This window comes from Callospermophilus lateralis, chromosome 8 (genome assembly GCF_048772815.1).
Source record: "Callospermophilus lateralis isolate mCalLat2 chromosome 8, mCalLat2.hap1, whole genome shotgun sequence".
Lineage (NCBI taxonomy): Eukaryota > Metazoa > Chordata > Mammalia > Rodentia > Sciuridae > Callospermophilus > Callospermophilus lateralis.
In genome coordinates this window covers 58,062,339-58,088,563 of record NC_135312.1, presented here as the reverse complement: position 1 = coordinate 58,088,563, position 26,225 = coordinate 58,062,339, and the positions used below count along the sequence as shown (strand labels likewise).

General features: G+C 35.0%; 1 protein-coding gene and 1 pseudogene across 3 annotated transcripts in view; both read left to right on the top strand.

The window, feature by feature from the left end:
- Positions 1-26,225, top strand: part of Ccdc158 (coiled-coil domain containing 158) — an 80,405-nt gene that overhangs the window by 34,555 nt on the left and 19,625 nt on the right. For 2 of the 3 annotated variants that reach the window (XM_076864869.2, XM_076864868.2), the window contains exons 11-16: positions 804-993; positions 3,281-3,433; positions 5,633-5,745; positions 8,574-8,732; positions 9,688-9,780; positions 10,466-10,591. In XM_076864869.2, coding sequence (XP_076720984.1) covers positions 804-993; positions 3,281-3,433; positions 5,633-5,745; positions 8,574-8,732; positions 9,688-9,780; positions 10,466-10,591 — 834 coding nt within the window. The remainder of the gene's footprint in view (positions 1-803; positions 994-3,280; positions 3,434-5,632; positions 5,746-8,573; positions 8,733-9,687; positions 9,781-10,465; positions 10,592-26,225) is intronic. The other variant, XM_076864870.2, reaches the window with a different exon arrangement.
- LOC143406570 (U6 spliceosomal RNA) lies at positions 4,304-4,402 on the top strand (annotated as a pseudogene).

The window sequence follows — 26,225 nt, the reverse complement described above, 5'->3', positions numbered from 1 at the left end:
CAGTGAGGTCTTTCCTGACCAAAGGTGTCAGGGTTCACAGGACCAACCCTAGGCTTGATAAATCTTTGAACGGACTAATAGAACTCAGAGTTCTGCTAATGGCTAAAAGAATAAAGCAAAGTCTGCACCCTCTTTTCTTATTCTTGTCACTTCTTTATCTGACATAGTAAATGTTTGTTTTCTGTTAGTCTTTCCTCACTAGAAGAGGATGTGAGGACAGAGTCATTGTTTGGTTGTTCCTGGTATCAAGGGCCAGGACTAGGTAAGGCAAGTCAGGTGCTTTAGTTGGAGGTCCACATCTGTGGCCTCACTCACTTTCCCTGAGTCCTGACCCCATTCCTAGGTCCCTAACACGTAAAAGGTCAACTTCCTCAAACTAGGTGCTCAATATGTAATTTTTTAAAGATTTTTTTTAAGTTGTAGATGGACATAATATTTTTATTGTATTTATTTTTTATGTGGTGCTGATGATTGAACCCAGTGCATCACACATGCAAGACAAGTGCTTAACCACTGAGCTGCAACCCCAGCCCCTCAATACATAACTTTTTAACAAACCAGAGTAGAAATAATGAAAAATTGTGGCAAGTGAAACTGGAGAGTTGACATTTAGTTTTAAAAGAACAGTGAAATATTCCTTTTTCCCCCACTTACTATTGATGCTTTATAATAAAATACAAATTTAGCATCCTAAAAATAATTCTAAAAATACTAAATGCAGACAGAATATTAATGATATTTCTTGTTAATATGCACATAGTTTTTATTTCTTTCTCTATCCTTAATATTTGTCATATATTTAGATTTTAAAAGATAAAAAAGATGCCAAGATCCGGGAGCTTGAAGCCAGAGTAAGTGACCTAGAACTGGAAAAGGTGAAGCTGGTGAATGCAGGCTCTGAGCGGCTCCGTGCAGTGAAGGACATCAAACAAGAGAGAGATCAATTATTAAATGAGGTGAAGATGAGTAGGAATGAATTGAACAGTCTTTCAGGTATGTCATTTGAGTTTGAATTCTACTAAAATATAGGGATGCTGTCAAGTCCAATGTGGCCCTAGCACAATTGTGAAAGAAGGGTGGCCATGTCACTTCTCAAATACAGAGGGTTGTGCTGCCCCATTGAACTTACTCATGGCTAAAATCCCCATAATTCTCCATGAAGAGCTTCCATATCTCATGCTCACTAACCGTTAACATTATTCAACCCTAAGAGTCCAGGAAATTCTGCACTGAGTTTCCAAGAGATGGGCAAGGTATCTAGATTCCAGATTTCCAGAAGGAAGGCAGGTGTTCTTCATAAATCATATTATTTGCTCAGTTTGTTTTTATGGAGGTGGAAATGTTGAATTCTTTGAGTGACATAGCTTGATTACAGCTCTAATAATGAATATGAATTGTAAATAGATTTATGCAGATTTATTGACAGGAAAAATCCAAGGCCTTACATTAAGCAATGAAACACTCCAGCTTCTGACTGTGTGATACAGTTATCATGTACTACACACACACACACACACACACAGAGTCAGTAACTACTGAGCATTTATTATGCCAGACACTGTGATAGGTTCTTTTTTTTTTTTTTTTAAAGAGAGAGAGAGAGAGAGAGTTTTTTTTAATATTTTTTAGTTTTCGGCGGACACAACATCTTTGTTTGTATGTGGTGCTGAGGATCGAACCCGGGTCGCACGCATGCCAGGCGAGCGCGCTACCGCTACCCAGCCCTGTGATAGGTTCTTGAAACACTATGTTAGGTCCTAGAAACTCCCCACTAGACTAGAAACTCCCCACACTGGAAATGTGCTGGCTGCAAAGGTAGCACAAAGAATAGAGAACTGGCCTCCTAAAGGAAGTCACATCTCTGTTGAGTTTGAAAGAGGGAAAGGAATTTGGTAGATGAAAGCGGTAGAAGGACATGCCAAACAGAGAGAACATAAAAGCATGGAGGCATGAATAACATAATGTGATCTCAGAAGTATCAGTTGGAGCAAAAGTAGAAAGGAATGCAGGCTAAGAAATGAGGCAGAATAAACAGGTAGAGCTAGACAGCATGGAACCAGCAAAAGATATTAAATTGGAGATTATTGTCATCAGCTTTTACAAGACCACATCAGCAGGTAAATTCAGGAATGACACGGCTAATGAGACAGACCAGTCAGTTAAGGGGGACTTTGCAGTGGTCTTGGTAAATATGATGAGGACTCCAACAAAGGAAGTGACAGTGAGAATGGAAGATTAAAGAATTAAGAATATTTTTGGTGGTTGGATCAACAGGACTTAGTGATTGGGGGTTGAGTCTACTTTTGGGTTTTTAGTTTATAGTATTGGGATAATAGCAACAACTGCAGGAGGAACCTATGGAAGGACAAGCTTGAGGACAAAAATCCTGAGATATAGTCAGTGGGAGGCAAGTAGTTTGGGGTGGCACTGGGACCTCTCCACTGAGATGTCTGGATAGATGGAAATTGATCTTGTTCCCTTTGTAAATAAATCTATATCATACATTAATGCATAAATATAATAAATACATGGATGAATGTGTATTTTCTAATATAGAAAAAGATGAACTTGTACCAGGTGACTTAGTAGATATGAAAGAAAAAGATAAGACAGAGCCGTGCCTGGTGACACACACCTATAATCCCAGTTACTCAGGAGGCTAAAGCAGGAAGATTGCAAATTCAAGGCCAGCCTCAGAGATTTAGCAAGACCCTGTCTCAAAATAAAAATTAAGAAGGGCTGGGGGTGTAGCTCAGTGGTAGAGCAGAGCACCCTGGGTTCAATGTATCCCCTCCACCACACACAAAAGATAAAACTGGCAATATAACTTATTTGTAGAGTGCTTGCCTAGCATGTGCAAGGCCTGGATTCAATCCCCAACACTGCAAAAATGAAAAAAGACACATGGTAGTCAATTTAAAAAAATACATGGGAGCCTCAGATTATTTATAGTTTCATGGAGATTGATCTACCTACAGATGGTGGTGAAATTTTAATGGTGTATATAGAAGGTTTTTAAGATAAAATAGATCTGAGCTAATTATAATCACAATGAATACTAAGTGGATAAAGGAAGAGGATCCACTCAATGGATTAAAAAGGGTCTGATAGATCCTTTGTATATATATATATATATCATTTCTCTAATAAATAAAGATATAATTAAATAAATTTACTTCCAATCTCTAAAATTCTATGATCATTAATTACAAATGAAATATCCTTCATATCAGCCTGATAGAAAAAAGTAAACAGTTTTATTGATTATTGTATTATATAGAGGACTATGAAGTCTTGAAAAGGAATTTTCGAAACAAAAGTGAAGAAATGGAAACTACTACAAATAAACTGAAAATGCAATTAAAATCTGCACAGTCTGAACTCGAACAAACAAGAAATACACTAAAGTCAATGGAAGGATCTGATGGTCATGGTATGTTCTACCAGATATTTTTCTTTTTCTTCTGTTTTTAATTATATTAGTTTAGCTTTATTAAAATATCAACCCATATATATTGCCTACCATCTTTTCACGGTGCCAGATAGTTTGAGAAATATACAGCTATAGGTATTAATGGTGGATATTATGGAGGAGTAGTTCTGCTTAATTTTTTAAAGCAGAATTTTTTGAGGGAAATTGCTGTGTGCTTAATGACCTCTAATGTATTTGAAATCACTAAAGTATCTGAATCTTTCTTTTCCTGTGGTATTTCAATATACCTAACTAATTTGAATGTCTATAAATGTTGGCCAGTTCTCTTTAAGAATATAAATACAAGTTACTGATCATTTCCCCTGACCTCGTTTTTCACATGTGTATTATCTACATAAACTCTAGATCTGTGACTACTTGGCAGTTCTTTATTTCTTCTCTGTGATAACAAATTGAACTACTTGCTGAGGGGTCCCTAGACCTGTTTACTTTTTTACCTTGCTGCCCATACTGGTCCAGTTAAGTTATTATCTTAATGACATTAATGAGTATCTCATTGTCTTAATGAGACTAAGTGTTTTGTGTTCTTTCATGATGTTCATATCATTATTGGTATGAATTTATTAACCAGGTATAAGAACTAATATTTATCAAAGTATGCATTTTTCTTTTTGTCAATATTTTTTTTTAGAGAGAGAGAGAGAGAGAATTTTAATATTTATTTTTTAGTTTTTTGGCAGACACAACATCTTTGTTTGTATGTGGTGCTGAGGATTGAACCCAGACCGCATGCATGCCAGGCGAGCACGCTATCGCTTGAGCCACATCCCCAGCCCTTGTCACTATTTTTTAAGGTCAGAAGATTCATATGTGCTTTGGCAGCATATATGCTAAAATTGGAATGATATAGAGATTACTATAGTTCATGTCCAAAGATGTCACACAAAATCTTAAGTGCTCTATATTTTGTGTAGTTCTTAGCAGTTTGGTTCTTTGCTAGTTAACACAGAAAAAATGGTAAGATTTTCCAGAGGTTGTCAAAGAGGCCTCTTTGGGGTGTCCCACCCATAAGGCATCTCCAGTCATGTTACAGTTATTAAGTTACCTAGGTAATCTTTTTATTTGTTTTCAAATGCTTGTTTTAATTGATTAAAAACCATTCGAGAAAATTACGTTTGAAGGCCAACTATGATTCATTTAATCAGACCAGAATTCTTTGAAGTAGTGAACAAATAATGTTAAGACTTTTGATATATTAATAAATCAATTTACTGTGCCTTTATTAACCCTGTTTTTGTCAGATTAGTGGTAAAACATTATCTTGTTAATGAGAGGTCAAGTTTTTCATTCTTTCTGATTGCTTATTTTAAACAAATAGTACATTTTCTTTTTTCTTTTTAACCTTTAAGCTATAGCCAGACTTGATTCAAAGCAGTGTCATTTCCAAACTTCTTTCGTCAGTTGACCTAAAAAAAGAAACATACATACACACACACACACATACACATACACACACAAACATACAAACATAGGGACTTCTGACTTTGAATTTCTGATAAGGATAAACTTCCTATATTTTTAATGTCCTACCAGGTCTTAAATATTCTGTGCCTTGTACCCATCTAGAACATTTTCATTCTACCATGAGTTTTCCTAAAATAATCACATATATGTTTCTGGTGAACACTTGACTACTACTAGTTCCAATTGCATGACCATAACTCTGAGACTGAAAATTAAATGGTTTATGATATCACTGGAATCTTTAAAAAGATCATTAATAGTAGATGTCTTTTGTGGGTATTTTAAATGTTTCTATAAAAATAATTTTAGTAAAAAACAATAAACATTATTCTTTATATGACTCTTTTTATGTATCTGTTTCCTATATGTGTAAGTATGAGTTGGTTTGTATTATTGTTACCATTGGAAATGTGGCAAATTGAATTAATTCAAGTAGCAAAGAAACTGCAAAACATCTTCATATCTATTTTTCCCAGCTCAGCATCTCTGAAAATTGTTATATCCCAATACAGTGAGTCCTGGAGACCTTTTTCCATAATCTTTTCCTTGAAACTGCCCAGGTACCTCAGAGAATCTTACTTCTCACAGACTAAATTAGCAAGTTACAGTACAAATATAGTGACCTCTCAACAATAGAATCTTTAAGGCACAGTTTCCTTTATTTTTTTTTTCAAGCTATGAAAGTGGCAATGGGAATGCAAAAGCAAATCACAGCCAAAAGAGGTCAGATAGATGCCCTTCAGAACAAGATCCAGTTTTTAGAAGAGGCCATGACAAATTCGAACAAGGTGAGTCCCTGTCTTTAGAATAGGGAAACCAACATGCTCACTCATTAATGTACTACAAGACAGAATGAGATGGTAGACATACTACGTGCAATGGGAAAAAGAGAAAAGCTTATTTTTTACTTACAGAATAAAGGAAAAACTCCTCCTAAAGGAGCATTGAAACAGGATCTTGAAATATAGCTAGTGATTTATTTATTACCAACACCACCAACACTTTATTATTATTACTTGTAGTAATGGGGCCTCACGTGTTAGGCAAGTGCTCTACTACTGAGCTTCATCCTCGGCCCTTTTATTATTTTGAGATGGGGTCTTGCTAAGTTGCCCAGGCTGGCATTGAATTTGAGATCCTGCTGCCTCAGCCTCTTAAATTGCTGGGATTACAGGTGAGCACCACCACTCCTGACTGTAGCCAGTGTTTTAAATGGCAGAAACAAGAAAAATAACATTCTGGGTAGAGACAGGGAATAGTTATAAACAAAGTACAATCCGTTCTGTTATAATGTGACATAGGTGTTCCTAAAAACCACTGTACTATGCAAAATTGTGTAATAAAAACTACTGGATTGGGTAACAATGGAATTAAGAGCACACTAACAAATTTCATTTGTGAAACACTGAAAAACAGGAAACTAATAAAAACAAGTAGTACAGTTTTACGCATGTTAAGTTGTTAAGAAATGCTACAGTTAAGTATGGCATTTTATCTTGAAAAGACCTGTAGTTTGCTTATGTGAGAGTGCATGAAGAATTGTAGCTTGTACGTTATTGTGAAGGGGTGGAGGAAGATTTTCTATAACATCAGATGTGGCTCATAACACAAAGTAAACTGAGGAGCTGGCAGATAGGTATTTAAGGAGGGCATGAAGGCTTTTTGTGCATTCCTGTAGAGCTCTGTTTAGTTAGGTGCAGTTTTCTACTTTGATTTAGTGTTTCTTGTGACTGAAACTATGCTTAAACAAACATTTACATTGTGGGCTTAAATGTTCCCTGATATCAATCACTTTGGAGAAAATCTGAATTTTTAAAAGATTGCTTACAACAGAACTGACTATATGAAGGTAGGAAAGTAAATGGTATAAGTAGAAAATATAAGTGCAACTTAAGTAATTGCTGGTTTATTACTCATGATGAGCACTGGAACGCTTTAGAATGCAGTGAAACATTCACAAATATTCACATTCATCATATCATATTCATATTCATCATATGGATTTATTTCCTCTTTTTTCAGTTCTTTCTAATTTTTCCCCCCTCATTTTCCACTCTCATTTCATTTTATCCTGAACAACTTCTTTCCTCTTTCCCCTTCTCATTATTTACCTCTGGGAATCCAAAGTACTGCTCGCCTTCCCTTTTGGTACTGAAGGCTTTAAGAGGGTACTGCCTGCTCTCACCAGGATACCTGCTCCTGCCTAAAGAAAGGTATTCATTAGAGCTCAGTGACATCCCTCAAACAAATAGGAGAACACCTGTAAAATTAATCTTTCTTTCTGAAGCCTTTTCTGTCCATCTTAATCACCATAGGAAAAAGCATTTGCATACAAAATGTGCATTGTAGTGACAACCACCTCCTACCTTACTTATATTAAACATTTTTCACATGAGAAAATATATTTAAAAATATAGACAATAAACTGATGTTTCGATTTTACCTTGAAAACTGTAAACATCTTTTTTCTGGGTTTGACTATCTGAGTGTGTGTTTTGGGAGGGCGAGGTGCTGAAGATTAAACCCAGGATTTCTCACATTCTAGGCCAGTACTTTACCACTGAGCTACATGCTTTTTATTTTTTATTTTGAGACAGGACTTCACTATGTTGCCCAAGCTGTCCTCAAACTTGTGATCCTCCTGCCTCAATCTCCTGGGCTCATAGGTGTGCACCACTGTACTTGGCCCCTCCATAGTGCTTTTTTTTTTTTTTGCTGGGGGAGGGGTGTACCTGGGATTGAACTCAGGGGCACTCAACCACTGAGCCACATCCCCAGCCCTATTTTGTATTTTTATTTGAGACAGGGTCTCACTGAATTGCTTAGTGCCTCAGTTTTGCCGAGGGTGGCTTTGAACTCGAGATCCTCCTGCCTTAGCCTCCAGAGCCATTGGGATTACAGGCATGCCTCACCATGCCTGACTTTTTTTTAAAGGAGTAAACTAGTTATAATTAAATTTTATTTAATACCAATGACAGTATACCAGTAAGCTTATTTTTATCACTAGATTGACAAATTGAGGACAGGGACTTTGTGACTCATTTGTTTTTATGTCAGAGTGTACAGTAGGCATTTGAGAAATGAATATTCAACCTTGAAATAAAATATAAGCCAATAAAACTTTAAAACAAATGCATCCTCTTTAAATCTCTTCTTTTATATTTAAAATAAATTTCAGTTTACCAGAACATACTATTTTTTGATCATTATTCCATATTTTGTAGATTTCATGAAAGATTTCTTAAGCCTAAAAAGAAATAATACGAATAATGACTAAAATAGAGAATATGTTATAGTACAGTTCTAATAGCTCCCAATTCCAACTCAGAAGCAATTAAATGATTTAAATAAACCTCATTCATTTCCATATATGAATATACTACTGTGAATCTCACCATCATGTACATACACATAATTGGAATCCTAATTAAGTAAGATATATTCTAAGCTTGTATAAATATATCAAAAAAATTTTTTACTGTCATGTATAGCTGAAAAGAACAAATAAATATATACATCTAATTAAAATCCTTTAATAAAATTTTAAAATTTTCATCTCCTCTCAACATCTGCACCAGCAGATTATTTCTGTTATTTGTCTCCTCTATAATTGTAGGAAAAACATTTTTTAAAAGAAGAAAAGTGTAAACTCAGTCAGGAATTGAGCACAGTTGCAACAGAAAAAAACAAAATGGCTGGAGAGCTAGAAGTTCTGCGATCTCAGGAACGTCGTTTGAAAGAAAAAGTTGCTAATATGGAAGTTGCTCTTGATAAGGTAGTTACTAACTAAATATGTGAAGCAATTGCCATCCAACTAGTTACTAACTTGAGAGAATTGTTCAGAATGAAAGTTCTATGTCAATAGGAACTGAATCCATCAACTTGTATCATATCTCCAGTACCTAGCACAAAATTAAAAAGCAATATTTTATGGAAGATGCTCTTCTAAGGTTTAAAAACATAATCATAATATGTTTTTGCCAAATTACCTTTTCCAGGCTAACACAGCCTTTGGAGCAGTTAGATATAAGATGTAAGATGATCCTGGCATCCATAGTGGCCTGAATAAGCAAAAATGTCTCCATGAGCACATAACTTATCCCTAAAGAGTGGTGTGATCATTGGGAAGAATATAGCTTCTTTTTAATGTAAAGAAAGTAATGTTAATGTCTAGAACATTGTGGGGTCCGGAAAGTGCAGGTTAAAACACAGGTTAAAGAACGAGAGGAACCAGTGATACTATGTTTACCATTGCAATTTATCAGGGAGGATAAACCTGTTTTTTTGTCACCTAGAAACTCTGGAAGACTAAGAATGTACCCAAACCAATCCTTGATCCCGAAGAATTAGAGCCTTCATGGTCAGATAAAACAATCTGTGACCTCATCTATGCCATCTTTGTTTCTAAAATCATGTTATATTGATATAACAAATTTTAGTTGTGTTTATTTTTATTCTTTGCTAAGGCTATTTGCTCATTCTATGCTTAGTTCATTCATTCTTTGAGTGTCCTTCACATACTAAATGCTGAACGTATGCTGAAGATACAAACGATAAAGATTTGGCCTTTATTCAGTTTACTGAATAAAACAAATGAGTTAATATAATCATAATTTAGTACTAGGAGTGGTTCATTTCCTTGAAGAGATGGCAACCCTGCATTTAGAGGTTAATGAAACAGAAGTTTATAAAGAATGGCAGATAAGCCCTTTGTGGTTGCTTGATTATAGGCATCTTTGCAGTTTGCAGAATGTCAAGATATAATCCAGCATCAAGAACAAGAATCTGTGCGTTTAAAACTTCAACACACTTTGGATGTAAAGGTAAGGATTTCTTTAAATTATAAATAGCAGTTTAAGCAGAATTAAAACCTTTGTTTGATAATCTTTTAGGTTTTCTTCATGTACTTTACATACACTTAAATATACTTTAAGCATTATTTGATACTAGCAATTATTAAAATCTGTGCAAACATCCTTATATATTATAGCCATACTTTTTATGTAGGATAACAAATGGAAACACCACATTTTATCCTAAGTTGACAGTAAGCAAGTAAAATACAAGTACCTGCCTGGGGAATACCTAAGAGAAGAGCCTTCCACACAGAGGCATGGAGCAAGGGCAAAGAATCAAAGAACTAGTGTTTGGCTTATTTGGGAAATAACAAAAGTGATGTAATCTACATGACCAAAATGTGTTTTTTAAGAACAGTATACTTTACACTGAAATATGTATCTGTTTTCAGAAGTATACTACAAGTTGCCAACATATTTTAAAGTCTTTTTCTTTTTCTTCTTTGTATGTACAGGGCGTGGTAGAGGATCCTGGGATAGAACCCAGGGCCTTGTGCATGTAGACAAATGCTCTACCAGGGAGCTGCATCCTTAGCCTTTAAAGTCTTGATTCAGATTTCATCTGTGAAGATTAAAAAAATGCATTTTGATTTCACAATTCTTTGGAGTTGTATGAAGGTACAATTTTGCTCATATCTGTATTGTTTTCCAGGATCTTCAGGGCCCTGGATATACCGCAAATCCTTCATTGAAACCACACCTTCTCCAGACAGCATCTGGTATCCGTTCTCATTCTAATGTACCATCTTCCCAGTCCACAGTCAGCTTCCTATCTCATGTAAGTAACCAATCTTTAATCCATGACTCAATAACATAATATGTAAGTAACTTTAAACTGGGAAATTTTCACTAAAAAATAATAAATAGCATTTTCAGTTACTAGGTTTTAGATTTGTGCATTTTCCTATAAATCCAATGGAGACCATGTGAATGAAAATACTTTCTTCAGTTTTTGGTATTTTCCTGGGGAAAACAAAACTGAAATATTCAGTGTGAAATTAACAATAATGATTAAATTATTTAATAGCATTATATTGAATTCTTTAATTATTTCCATTACAAGCATTTTTAGATTACAAAGCAAACATTGATATGGCTAAAACAAGCATCACTTCGAATGCCAAGGGCAAGTTGGTATATTTAATATTCTACCATGTTGAAAATTATTTACTGTGTATTGTTTCCTCATGAATTTATTTTAAGTAAACCATTTTATTAATCATAAAATTTTTAAGCCCTTTAGTTAAAATGTAAGTAACTTTGGAAATTTTTTAGTTTAAATTTAATTTCATGATTTTAAAGCTCAAGAAAAAAAAATGTACAATGTAAAATTTAGATTTTGTTTCCTTGGAAGATATAAATTCCGTATAATCACTATTGAGCTGTAACTCTAGGTAAATGAGACTTATTTAATCAATTTTACTAATTAAAAATCCTGTCTAATGTATGGTAGCAAGATCACCAGTACCATTACTAGTTGTCCTTAGTACTAGTCATTTCAGTACCATTTAAATCAAAATTGTTCATTAATTAAATGACTAAAAGTTGAAATGGACTCTCATCCATTTAAGATGTATGCTCTGATAAATAAACTACCACAAAGAATCTTTTACTAAGTAATAGAATAATTATAATAATATTAGAGGTTGAACATTGTCTCTCTGTCTCACTGGAGTTCAGAAGATGGCAGGTGAAGGGCAGGAAACTACAGCTTTTTAAGTGTTCTAAATTGTTTTAACTTAAAAATATGATCATGCTACATTTACAAAAATTAAATTAACCCCCCCAAAAGTAATGAAACAAATTATAACAATGAAACAAATTATAACAACAAAGATAATCCCACTAGAGATTGTTGGGGCTATGAATGTATCTTTAACTTCTTTCTGTGACCTTGGGCAAGTCTATTAGATATATCTGTTAGATATATTCATCTCTAATAAAAAGTTTCTGGACAAGATGATCTCTAGGGTCATTTAGCATATGTGAGGCCCTGGGTTCAGTCTCTAGCGCATAACAGAGGAGAGGGGAAGGGAGGGGAGAATTAGCAAATTTTACCTAGCTGCTTAATACATCACTATATTTTACTAGGAAGAATCTTGTGTTATTCAGCTTTCCATCACTGTGACAAAATACCTGAGAAAAACAACTTAAAGGAGGAAAGTTTTATTTTGCTCACAGTTTCAGAGGTCTCAGTCCATAGTCAGCTGGTTCCATTGCTTTGGGCCTGAGACAAGGCAGAATATAATGGTAGAAGAGCATGGAGAAGGGAAGCTGCTCACTTCATGTCATCCAGGAAGTGGGGGCTGTCAGGGACAAGATACAGTACCCAAGGGTATGTGTTCCCAAGCACCTACTCCCTTCAACTAGCTCTACCACCTCCCATTATTCCAGTCATCTATGAATCTATCAATGGATTAATCCATTGATGAGGTCAGAGCCCTCATGATCCAATCACTTTCCAAAAGCTCCACATCTGAACACTGTTACCTCAGGGACCAAGCCCTCAACATGTGAGCCTTTGGGAAATAGTCCAGATCCAAACTATAACAGATTTCATTCATCACTAAAAAAATTACCAGTCATATGTCTTTTAAAGTGTTTGGCTTTTTTGTTTTGTTTTGGTAGTGGGGATTGAACCTAGGAGTGTATCACCAGCTACATCCTTTTTTATTTTGGAATGGCCTTACTAAGTTGAAAAGGCTGGTAGCCTCGAACTTGCTGTCTCCTCCTGCCTCAGCCTCCCAAGTAGCTGGTATATCAGGTATATACCACTGTGCCCAGATCACATTTTTAAATAACAATTCTAATAGTAAAAATTAGCTATACTTCTTGGGAGACTGAGACAGGAGGATCACAAGTCTGAGATTAGTCTGGGCAATGCAGTAAGATCCTGTTAATAATAATAATAATAGAGAAACTGTCAAGAATGCTTTCTGCAATTATAGTGCTGAGGTGTAGCTCAGTGGTAGAGTACATGCTTAGCATGCACAGGCCCTAGGTTCAATCCCCAGCATCAAAAAGAACAACATACATTCTTTGTTTTGTTCACTGATGTGTCCCAAGTACCTAGAACTCTCTCTCTTCAACTAGGAAATAGTAGGTATTCCATTTATTTAACAGGTGAATGAATTTACTGTAGAGAATTTCTTCAAATTTTCATTGTTTCTTCTGACTAAGTCAGTTTTAAACTATACTTTTGCTCTTTGGAGGTAATTTTGTCCTGAGTGCTCTTAAGATTCTGTTTTGGGTTATAACTGTTGTCTTATAGCATGCTTAGATATAGTCTTTGTATCTGTCCTTAGGATTCACTGATCTTTCTGGATGTGTATATTGATATGTGCATTGATTTTAGAAATTTTTATGCCTTACTTTATTAATTACTTTTTCTGCTCAATTTCCTCTTTTTCTTCTGAGACCCCAGTTACACCTATTTTTTTTATTGGTTGTTCAAAACATTACAAAGCTCTTGACATATCATATTTCATACATTAGATTCAAGTGGGTTATGAACTCCCATTTTTACCCCAAATACAGATTGCAGAATCACTTCGGTTACACATCCACATTTTTACATGATGCCATACTAGTAACTGTTGTATTCTGCTACCTTTCCTATCCTCTACTATCCCCCCTTCCCTCCCCTCCCATCTTCTCTCTCTACCCCATCTACTGTAATTCATTTCTCTCCTTGTTTTTTTTCCCATTCCCCTCACAGCCTCTTATATGTAATTTTGTATAACAATGAGGGTCTCCTTCCATTTCCATGCAATTTCCCTTTTCTTTCCCTTTCCCTCCCACCTCATGTCTCTGTTTAATGTTAATCTTTTCCTCCTGCTCTTCCTCCCTGCTCTGTTTTTAGTTGCTCTCATTATATCAAAGAAGACATTTGGCATTTGTTTTTTAGGGATTGGCTAGCTTCACTTAGCATAATCTGCTCTAATGCCATCCATTTCCCTGCAAATTCCATGATTTTGTCATTTTTTAGTGCAGAGTAATACTCCATTGTGTAGGGATACTGCCACATCGATGTTCATAGCAGCACAATTCACAATAGCTAGACTGTGGAACCAACCCAGATGCCCTTCAATAGTTACACCTATTTTTATGTGTCCTTATACTTTTTCTCTTTTGTCTATCCTTTCCTCTCTCTACTTCAGTCTGATTTTTTGTAATTTATTTTCCAGATCATTCATTATCTCTACACCTGAGTCCAACATACTACTAAAGCCATCAAATAAGTTCTTAATTTTACAAGTTATCATTTCTCAATATGAGGTATCCATATTGAAAAACCATAACATGAGATATCCATTTAATTCATTTATTACACTTCTGTACAGAAAGGTTTTTTCTTATACTATTAAATAACCATGATGGTCTAACGTTTCTGTCTTCCTGAAATTCAGTTTGAAACTTAACCCACAAGGTATGGTATTAAGAAGTAGGACCTTTGGGAAGTGATTACGTCATGAGGGCTTCACCCTCACAAAGGGGACTAGTGTTCTTTGAGAAGAGGTTCTGGGCTGGAGGATGGAGCTCAGTGATAGAGTGCTTGCTTAGCATGTATGAGGCCCTGGGTTTGATCCCCAGCACTGAAAAAATGAATAAATAAGAGAGAAAGGTTCAAGGGAACTTTTTCACCCTATCCCCCATGTGAGAACATATGGAAGGCCCCATTTATGAAGAACAGACCCTCAATCTGCTTGATTTTGGAGTTCCCAGCCTCTAGAACTGTAAGCAATAAATTTTTGTTTCTTATATGCTACCCAGTCGATGGTATTTTGTGAAAGCAATTCAAATGGACTAAGTAAGTATTTAAAATTTTGAAATAATTCCATTATCTAAATCTCCTCTAGGCCTATGAACCTTGTTTCTCTTGATTTCTAGTTTGTCTGGTTTCTTTGTTTCTCTTTTTAATAATTGAGTTATGGACACAGGAAAAAAATTAGATAATTTTGGTTCCTGGATAATATTTTTCCTTCATAGAGTATTTACATTTGCTTCTGGCTGGTAACTAAGTGAAGAACACTCACAATCCTATATCCCCTAACTCATTAAAGGATTGAAGTGATTCAAATTAAGGTTCTTATTGCAAAGTCTGAATCTTAACCAAATACCATCCACCTCTGATATGATTCCAAGTTTTCTCCCTCTAGCTTCTTGATTCTGCTGAAAGTTCATGGTTCATAGTATTTTCTTAGTCTCTCAGCAGCTTCTTTTAGAACTGGCAAATGTTTCTAGAGAAAAGTGACTCCAAAATTTCACTTGTCTGAATTTTGGCCATAATTCTTTGGTAAGCTCTCTAGGCTGACTTTTTTTTTTTTTAAATTTTTATTTTTTTGTAGTCCTGGTATTGAATCCAAGGCTTATATAGGCTGGACAAACACTCTTTCACTGTGCTACACCCATAGCTCTAGGCAGACTTAGAAAAAAAAATATTTTTCTTGTTAATTCTGAACAGAAGGGTTGATGACTGGAAACAGAAAGGTTCGATTATTGGAAAAACAATTCCTGTATTGTTATTCCTTGTTGATACAATTTTAGATAATACCTATAAACTGTTGTAGAGCATAAAAATCTGGCTCTCCTTTAGCCTCACACACTTATATGCACATGCACACATTTCTTTTCCTTATTTAACATTTAATTTCATAAATTTTGGTTAAATCATGTTGAGTGTTTACATATTTATGACTTTGTTAACAGTATTCCCTCACTGAATTGTGATCATATTTCTTGTTTTTTTTTTCTTTTGCCTTTAGATTTATTTTGTTTTGGCTTACAGTTCCAAAACCTTGAACTAATTGTCTCTCAATTTCTCTGAAAGAGAATTGTAGTGGTCCTTTTAGTCTGAGCCAGTGAGTCAGTTATGTGAGCAGTTCCTTTGTTGAGTGTGCGTTTTACAGCCCTCCGTCTTCCTGCTCTCATCTGGATTGTGCCTCTCTACGCCTGCTGCATAATTGCCTTCTTGGATTTTCCTCCACCAAAACCTGGAGAATTCCCTAATCTTTTTTTTTCTGTTTTCAGGTTTACTTCCTTTCTTGGTTTCTTTCTTTCTTTTGGTGGAGCATATAATGCCCTAACTTCCTGGTGTGAAGGATGCATTTCATTATTTTCTTTCCAAATTTTGTGTCTGAAAATGCATTTATTCTTCACTTACATTTGATTTATGCTAAGAATTGTGTTGCTCTTTTGACATTTTTATTCCAGAGCCTTTGTATATGATCTGTATTTTCTGTCTTAAAGATTTAGGATCTTTTCTTTACCTTCATTTCAGGATGATTTCTGCTGGGGGGAGTCTTTTTTTCTCCATGTTATACTGGATTCTTAGCAAGCTCTGTGTTGTTTAGTTCTCAGAAATTTTCATATTTATTTTTGGCTGCAGGAGAAGAATATAAGCTCCATTTTCTTGGCTTTCTCTTTCTAGAAATCCTATTAATCATCTATTAAACCTCCTAGAGTGATTCTCTAATTTTCTTTAATTTTGATACCTACTTTATCTCATTTTTTGTTCTTACTTTTTAAGAAATTTTCTCAGCTCTTTCTTCCAAACATCTATTTACTTTTTTCTTTGTGTGTATATATGTATGTGTGTACACATACATATATATTGTTTCTTCCCTTTCATTTTTTTTTCTGCTTAGATGTCTGTGTTTCAAGTTAGACACTTTCCTTCCATGCTCAGTGGGTTGTTGGATGTCCCTTCATATTTAAGATGGTTGGGCTCTAGAAAACCAATTCACAGCTCTGTAAGGTTGGTAGGGTTTGTCAACTGGTAGATGGTTAGGTATTGCTTTTTTATTGAGGGACCCAAAAATGACCTATAGATCTTTATCCTTGGGGTGGTTTACTCAAGGGGAGCATCTGTGATCCCAACAACACCTCCTGTAGACTTTGAGCCAGTTGTTCCATTTTGTGGCCCCTTCCTTTCCCTGGTCGTAGGAACCTGAGGCTTGAATTCCTGAGCGATTTGGAAATATTGTGGTGCAGAGAAACTTGCTCCTTGTTGGCTATTTTGTGCAGGCATTTCAGGTGTTAGCTTTCTTTATTATTATTATTTTATTAGTTCTTTTTAGTTGTACATGACGGTAGAATCCTTTTTTTTTTTTTTTTTTTCCTACTGGGGATTGAACTCAGAAGCACTCAACCACCGAGCCACATCCCCACCCTACTTTGTATTTTATTTAGAAACAGGGTCTCACTGAGTTGCTTAGTGCTTCAAGGTTGCTGAGGCTGGCTTTGAACTCGTGGTCCTCCTGCCTCAGCCTCCCGAGCCACTGGGATTAAAGGTGTGTGCCATCATGCCTGGCTAGAATCCATGTTGATTATACAAGCATGGAATATATTTTATTCTAATATATTTTATTCTAATTCAGACCCCAGTACCTCTCTTTCCCCTTCCCATTCCTACCCCCTGCTCCCTTCCCTCTATTGATCTCTCTGCCATTTACCCATAGTTTCTTTTTTTAAATTTAATTTCCTGTGGATGTACACTATGGTGAGATTCGCTGAAAAAACCAGGAATGGAACCATCATTTGACCCAGTTATCCCACTCCTCAGTATGTAGCCAAAGGATTTAAAATCAGGTTTTAGCTTTCTTTGTTTTGCTAAATCAACTACAAATTACCAATTTGCTTTCTAGCTTCCCGGCCCCTCCCCCCACCCCGCAATGTTGCCATTACTCAGTGATCTCTCTCCTTTCATCTTTATTCTTCTTAGTTTCTTTAATGTATTTTAGTGGAGGGCTTCAAATAGAGCACAAATAAATGCCAATGTGTCTTGTTCAGAAGTAGGTCATTGCTGTCTGCATTGTTCTTCATTGCCCCTTCATTTATCTTTTATCTTTATTTTAGTCCTTTTATTTCATGATTCTAATAGTAACTGAGATTTACTGAACACTCATGTGCCCAGCACTGTGCAACGTATTTTATAGATTATCCTACTTATTCCCCACAATATTTACATGAGGTAGATGCTATCATTATAATACCTGTTTTACAGACAAGGAAACTGAGATTTGAGGAGCTAGGTGACATAGAGACTTCAGTCAACAAAAACACAGTTGAATCAAGACTTAACCCAGACATCGTGAGTCTAGAACTTGTGTTCTTAACCAATATACAGTCATGATTCTCTATACTATTTTGCTAAATGCTATTTCAAAAATAATTTAAATAGCTGTTATGTACATAGATACTCTACCTAAACTAATATTGTGTTTTATTAGGTCTTTGTAAATGAAGATCATACAGTTAGAGCTTCAAATGTGTTTATAGTAATTCAAGAGCTTTCCCTTGTGTTATAGGTGAGAAAGTAGGCAAACCAGGAAAGTTACATTATGTGATCTGGTCCATGCTCAGATGCCTAGAACATGTATGTGTGTATATATATATATAACTGGAAGTTTTATTTAGAAGTCTTACTAGTTTGATATAGAAGTATTTTAGATTTATGTTTCAGAAAGACTATTTCAGCATAAAAACTGAAAATATTTCCATGATTATATAATTTATTTGATTATATGTCAGATTCTATACATATGCACTATAATTTGTACTGGCTATACTTGATCTTTGCCACTGGAGTACCCATGGTATGCACAAGATTTTTTGCTAAAAATCTTTATTATTACTTTATTATGACTTTTGTCCTGTTTTCCCACTCATTTATTTTTAACATACTATAAAAATAGTGTGTTCCATTTTTATTACATTCTCTTAAAATGATATAAGTTATGAGAGGATGGATTTGGTCAGATATTCTCAGAATAGAATAGTCTAATTCAAACTAAATGAAATCAAGTTTTTATATTCAGCTTTTTCATTTATCTTTTGTCTTTAGAGAATGGAGATAGAAATAGTCAAGAAGTGCACACTCTCCCTAAGCATTACTTATCTTAAATCATCACTTATAAATGAGCCTGTAATGGACTCAATGCCATTAGAATAGTATTTGGAAGTACATTAGAGATATAATTTAGTAGTAATTTTAGAAATAAATCTAACATAAAATGAATTTAGAGTAAAATTAATAGAAATATAAGATATAAGGAAATATAAAAATATAGAAAAATTAATAGAAACACAAAATAAACCTTAAGTCTAACAATAGCAACATCAGCTTATATTCTTTTCCTGAAGCCAAAAGGTTGTAGTCTTGCTCTGCAAGTGTATGTTTCCTGGAAACAACCTGTAGTATATCCTAATCATCACAGACTAGAGTGCAGGGAGTAAGACTCTTTGCTGGGCTCCTTACTTCAGGAAGAGTTTATATTTGGTTAGTTCTTTACTAAACTGACAAGAATCATATGTAAATCATATTTTAGAATTTATTTCCCAGGTATTTTCTAAGTTTAAAAGTATATTTTGCTTATGTTATAAATCAAAGATGAATTTCATATGTAATAAGCAGTAAAGTATTTTTAAAAAATGAACAAGCTGCGTATGGTGGCACACGCCTAAAATCCCAGTGGCTGAGGAGGCCAAGGCAGGAGGATCGCAGGTTGAAAGCCAGCCTCAGCAATTTATCAAGACCATAAACAATTTAGTGAGACCCTGTCTCAAACTTAAAAACAAAAAAGGGTTGAGGATGTTTCTCAGTGGTTAAATGTCCCTGAGTTTAGTCCCCAGTACCTACCTACAAAAAAGAAAAGATTGTTAAAAAACAAACATTAAAAGGAAGGATTGATAATTTTGACTATTTGACTAAATAAAAATTCTTAAATCACAGACCACTATAAACAGAAATTAAAAGGAAACCACAACCAATAGCTAAAAAATGAATAACTGTTCATCTATAGAGGAAAATAGCACACGCACTAATAGTGTTCTAAAGATAACACATTCACCAATAATGTTATCTAAAGTAACAAATTCACAAAGAAGAAATGAAAAAAACCCATAGATGTGAACAATTTTCAAACTCATTTGTAAACAAACAATGAATGACCATATTCACATGTTAAATGATAATGGGAAGGGTATAATATGATGAGCACTCTTGGTATCATACTTGACTGATCAGCATACACATTGATATGACTTTCTGATTGTTTTTTGCTTTCAAAGCTCATAATTTCTTTTCTTAATTTAGTAAACTTTATTTTTAGGGCAGTTTTAATTTTACAGAAAAATTGAATAGAAAGTACAGAGAGCTCCCATAGATTCCCTCGCCCACCCCCAATCCAGTTTCTCCTATTGTTGTGGTGCATTTGAAATAAATTACCAGGTCAGTCTTGAAGCAAGACATGGGACTTTATTCACAGATGTGGATCAGAATGGCAGTAAGCAATTTGCCTCTGCAACCTTCAACCCCTTGCCAGAGGTAGGGTATCTCTTTTATAGCCCAAAACTACAAGTCAAAACCATAGCAATATAGGAAGTGGGTCAGAATGACCCAGTTCAAGATACTGCCTAAGAAAAATGGGAATTAAAATGAGAACATTTTACAAATGCATTTCTTAATAATACATTGTATAAGAATAACAGAAACACTTTCAACCACCCTGAATTGCCAAACAGGATATGCTTAGAAGGAGGTGGCAGAGGCAGGGTTTTCTCAGGAGAAGCATTTCTTAAATGAAATGGAGTCTAAGGGTAGAAAGGAGTTTGTCTGGTCAAGGCACATGTAATTTGGCCCATAACACCACTATTAACATATTGCATCAATGTGGTATATTTGCTTTAATTGACAAGCCAGTATCAATTCATTATTAACTAATGGTTTACATCAGGGTTCATTCTTTGTCTTATAAATTATATAGATTTGGGGCTGGGATTGTGGCTCAGGCTCGCCTTGCATGGGCGGGACCCAGGTTTGATCCTCAACACCACATAAAAATAAAAGCATTGGGTTGTGTCCATCTACACCATCTACAAAAATAAATATTTTTTAAAAATTATATAGATTTTCACAAATGCCTAAAGATATGCATCTCCCATTACAGTAGCATACATTAGTTTCATCACCCTAAAAATCTCCTGTGCTATGCTTACTCATCCCTTCATCCCTTTCCTTGGACTATTGGCAACTACTGATCTTTTTACTATCTCCATAGTTTTGTCTTTTCCAGATGTCTTATAGTTGGACTCATATAGCATATAGGCTTTTCATATAGTATATTGAATCATATATAGTATATTGGCTTCCCTACATATAGTAATGTACTTTTTTGGGTTGGGAAGTACCAGGGATTGAACTCAGGGCACTCAACCACTGAGCCACATCCCCAGCCCTATTTTATATTTTATTTAGAGACAGGGTCTCACTGAGTTGCTTAGTGCCTCACTTTTTGCTGAGGCTGGCTTTGAACTTGTGATCCTCCTATCTCAGCCTCTGTACCACCGTGCCGGGCTACTTAGCAATATACTTTTTTTTTTTTTTTTATTAGCTACACATGACAGTACAATGATCTTGACAATTTTAATATATTAAAAGTATATATTCAATATACTTTTAAGGTACATTTTCAGATCTTTTCATGGCTTAATGGCTAATTTATTTTAATTGCTGAATACTATTGAATAGTATGGATATCTTGATTGCTTTCAAGTTTTGACAGTTATACATAAAGAAGTGATAAAAGAATCAAGTGAAATTTTTTGTGTGGATATTAAGGTTTCAACTCACTTGGGCAACAGCATATTTAATTTTGTAAGGAACTGCCAAGCTAACTTTCAAAATGGCTGGGGCACAGCATTTGGTGTTATCAGCATTTTGCATTTTAGCCATTCTAATAGGAGTTTAGTAGTATCTTATTGTTTTAGTATGCAATTCTCTAATGATATATGATGTTGATGTGACCATATTTTAATTTGCTGATTTGCCATCTATATATATTTTATGGTAAAATTTCTGTTCAGAACTTTTGTCCTTTTTTTTTGAAAATTGTGATATTTGTTTCCTTATTGAGTTTTATAAGATCTTTTTGTTCTTTTTTATTTGTTTTGTCTATTTGGGGTATCAGTCCATTATCAGTTATGTGTTTTGAAAGTGTGTGTGTTTTGCTTTTTTAATCTTTTGACATTGTCTTACCAGAGCAAAATTTTTAATCTTAATGAAGCCCAACTTATCAATGTTTTCTTTCATAGATCATGTGTTTGTATCCCCTATGTTATTTTCTGGGATTTTCATAGTTTTACATTTTATACTGGGAACTATGATCATTTTGAGTTACCTTTTGTGAAAGATATAAGGTCTGTGTCTGGATTCATTTTTTTCCATGTGGATGTTCAGTTGTTCCAGAACCATTTGTTTAAATACTGTCCTGTCTCTACTGAATTGCCTTTGCTTCCTTTTCAAAGATAATTGACTACATATTTGTGAGGCTATTCTGGGCTCACTGTTCTCTGCCATTGGTCTTTTTGTCTATTCTTTGACCAATACTATCTTGTTTACTGTAACTTTATGGTTTGAATTGTGGTGCTGGGGATTGAACTCAAGCATAGTAGGCAAGGTCTGTGCCATTGAGCTGAATCCCAGCCCCTATGGTAAATCTTGAAGTTGTGTAGTATCAGTTCTCTGACTTTGTTCAATATCATATTGGCTATTCTGAGTCTTTTGCCTTTCCATATAAACATTAGAATCACTTTGCCTATATCCACAAAATAACTTACTGGGATTTTGTTTTGGGATTGCATTGATTTTGTTTATCAAGTTGGGAAGATCTGATATAATAATATTGAATATTCTTATCCATAATATGGAATATCTCTTCATTTATTTAAATCTTTTTATTTCTTACATCAGAATTTTATAGTTTTCCTATCTGGATTTTCTACATATTTTGCTAAATTTATACCTAAGTATTTTATATTTGGGGGCTATTATGAATGGTATTGTATTTTAAATTTCAAATTCTCATTGTTTATTGCTGGTATATAGGAAAGCAATTGAATTTTAAATTAAATTTATATTCTTCCACCTTGTTATAATCTCCTTTTTATTCCAGGAGTTTGTTGGTGATGGTTGTTGTTATTGTTGTCGATTCTTTGGGATTTTCTACATAGGCAGCCATTTCAGCTATGAACAAAGACAGTTTTATTTCTTGTTTTACAAATTTGCATACTTTTTATTTCCTCTGTGAGTATGCTTGCACTCATGTGTTTTATATTGCATTAGCTAGAACTTCTAGTATGATCTTGACTAGAAGTGATGGTGAAAAGAGATATTCTGATATTTCTGATCTAAATGAGAAAGCATCTAGTTTCTAGTCATTAAATATCATGTTAACTATATGATTTTTGTACATTTTCTTTCTCAAATTGAGGAAATCCCTCCTTCTATTTCTAGTTTGCTGAGAGATTTTATCATGGATGGCTGTTAAATTTTGTCAGACATTGTTGAGCGTGGTGGTACATGCTATAATCCCAGATGCTCAGGAGACTAAAGCAGGAGCATCATAAGTTTCAAAGCCAGCCTGGTCAATTAGTGAGAGCTTGTCTCAAAATAAAAAATAAAACGGGCTGGGGATATAGCTTAGTGGTAAAGCACCCCTTGATTCAATTCTAGTACCTCAAAATATTTTAAATATTTTTTTTTAGTTGTAGATGGTTATACATCTTTATTTATTTATTTATGATGCTGAGGATTGAACCCAGTGCCTCATATGTGCGAATCAAGTGGTCTATCATTGAGCTACTGCTCCCAGTACCTTAAATTTTTTTAAAGTTTGTCAGTTTCTTTTTCTGCATTTATTAATATGGTTGATTTTCTTTGATCTTTTGAATAGGAATTCAAGTCTGTCTTTCTTATTCCCAATTTAGACAATGTAGGAAAGTTCAGAATAGCTAATGTGTTTTTTTTTTTTTTTTAGATTTCTTTAAGAGAGAGTGAGAGAGAGAGAGAGAGAGAGAATTTTAATATTTATTTTTTTAGTTATTGGCGGACACAACATCTTTGTTTGTATGTGGTGCTAAGAATCGAACCCAGGCCGCACGCATGCCAGGCGAGCCCGCTACCACTTGAGCCACATCCCCAGCCCTTCTTTGATCTTTTGATGTGATGTATTACATTAGTTGATTTTTGAAAGTTAATCCAGCCTTGCATACCTGGAGTAAATCCCATTAGGTTGAGGTATATAATTTTTTAGATATTGTTGAACTCAATTTGTTAATATTTTCTTGTGAATTTTTACATCTATATTCCTAGAAGATGTTGATCTTCTTTTTCTTGCAATGTCTTTGGCTTTTGTATTAGGCTAATGCTGGACTCATAGAATGAATTAAGAAGTATCCCTTTGACATCTATTTTCTGAAAGAGAGTAGAAAAATTAGTATCATTTCTTCCTTAAATGTCCAATAGAATTCATGAGTGAACCCACCTGAGTCTGGTACTTTCTGTTTGGAAGGTTATTAATTATCAATTCAATTACTTTAATAGATATTTGCCCATTTAAATTGTTTCTTCTTGTTTGAGTTTGGGCAGATTAGCTTTCAAGAACCTGTTCTCTTTCATTTAGGTTATCATTTTTGTGGACTTAGCACTTGTTTAAAAAATTAGAAACGTGAGGCAGATAAGCATATTGCCACCACCCCCAGTGATATTGATCATTTGTAATGGATTGTTTTTCTTCCAGTACTAGGGATTGAACCCAGGGGTGCTCTACTACTGAGCTATATCCCCAGTCCTTTTTATTTTTTGAGACATGGTCTCACTAAGTTGCTGAGACAGACCACAAACTATGATCCTCTTGCCTTCGCCTCCCACATCACTAGACTGCATGTATGTTATTACATCAATTGTATTTTAAACTAATGTTCAGTGGGAAAATGCTCATGATCTTTCAAATCTGGTGATTGAGTATGTGTATACACAGACAACTTTTTAAAAATGTTTTTAGTTGTTGATAGACCTTCATTTTATTTATTTATATGCAGTGCTGAGAATTGAACCCAGTGCCTCACACATGCCAAGCAGGTGCACTACCACTGAGCTACAGCCCCAGCCCCTACATAGGACCTATACCACCTATACCACACAAGCTAAAAGACTGTGATAACTTCTTCACTACTCTTGGCTTGTCATCAATTCAAGATTTTGAAAGAAGAGAGCGTGGAAGTTGAAGGGACCCATAGAAAGAAATATTGGAGGGGACTTGTCTGTGAGCTTTTTCCCTCCTCCCCTGCAGCAAGTGAATTATGGAGTTTCAGGTACACTTTTCCAGAGCCTGACAAGTGTTTCGTAGGGTTTGGTTTATCATACTTCTTGAGAGAAGTCTATAATGAATAGCTTATCTATAGTTGGCAAAGTAAAGAGTATTGCCTTCTTGGTATTATGTGACACTCTCCCCAGAGGAGGGCAAAGTTAAAAAACCTGCTTCTTATGAACCATATACAGGCCCTAGAAAAGGGACATCTTAAAAAGAATCCTACTAAAGGGGACCACCTAGTGGGATCACCACAAATATAAAAACTGCTGAGAGTTCAGGGCTGGGCAGGAGCATGTATAAATAAGGCTTAGAAACCTGGTCCTCTGCTTCTAAAGTCCCCAGACATCACACCAGGACCACTCAGGTAGGGCCTTCTTTCCCCACAATACCTTTCTCTCCTACTCTCTCAACCTCAGAGGGGCCCAACATAGCAGCTACCAGAGATAGAAGGTGTAAGGTAAGAAGAAAAGAAACTTACTCCTGTTTTACTAAAAACCAAACCTAAAATAGTCCTTTCAACTTGTTCTATAAATTTGCACATCCCAAAACAATGGGAAGCAAACACATCAAAATGTTAAAGGTATTTTTCCACCTCCCTCATGCTTTGGTGATCAAGCAAGGGCAGATAAGCATATTGCCACCACACCCAGTGATACTGATCATTTGTAATAAATGTCAAGTACTTATACATTTTAATAATTGCCAGAGCTTATTAAATATACTTTCTAGTGGACAGAAGATATGAAGTCCAGGATAGAGCTAAAGTGACTGAGGACTACAATAGGATTAAGTTTTCTTAATCAAGTTTATGAGATGTTATTCCACAGTGGATATTATGTGTCTCAAGGTTAGAATAAGAACAAACCCAGGGATTAGTAAAATGGGATAATCTACTGGGAAAGAGATGTTTTCACTCATGATTAAGAAACTGGTTCACATCTTTATACTTTCTAAGTGAAGACAATCAAATTTAATAATTTAATGGAATCTAGTTTATGAAACTTTAGACTCATTGTGGCAAGATGACTATTGGTATACTAGAAAGACAACACTGTGACACTTTTGAGTTAGAGCTCATGATATCTCCAGCTGGATATTGTACATGCTCTATCAGTGAAGGTGGGAAGTGGGGAAAAGCCCAAAGAACCAAAATTTTGCGGTGTTCAACCCTCAGAATCAATCTGCCCTGCAGATGTAAATCTACAATGGAATGCACGACTCAGGTAGAATAGCTCAGTGACACACTGAGTCCACATACTC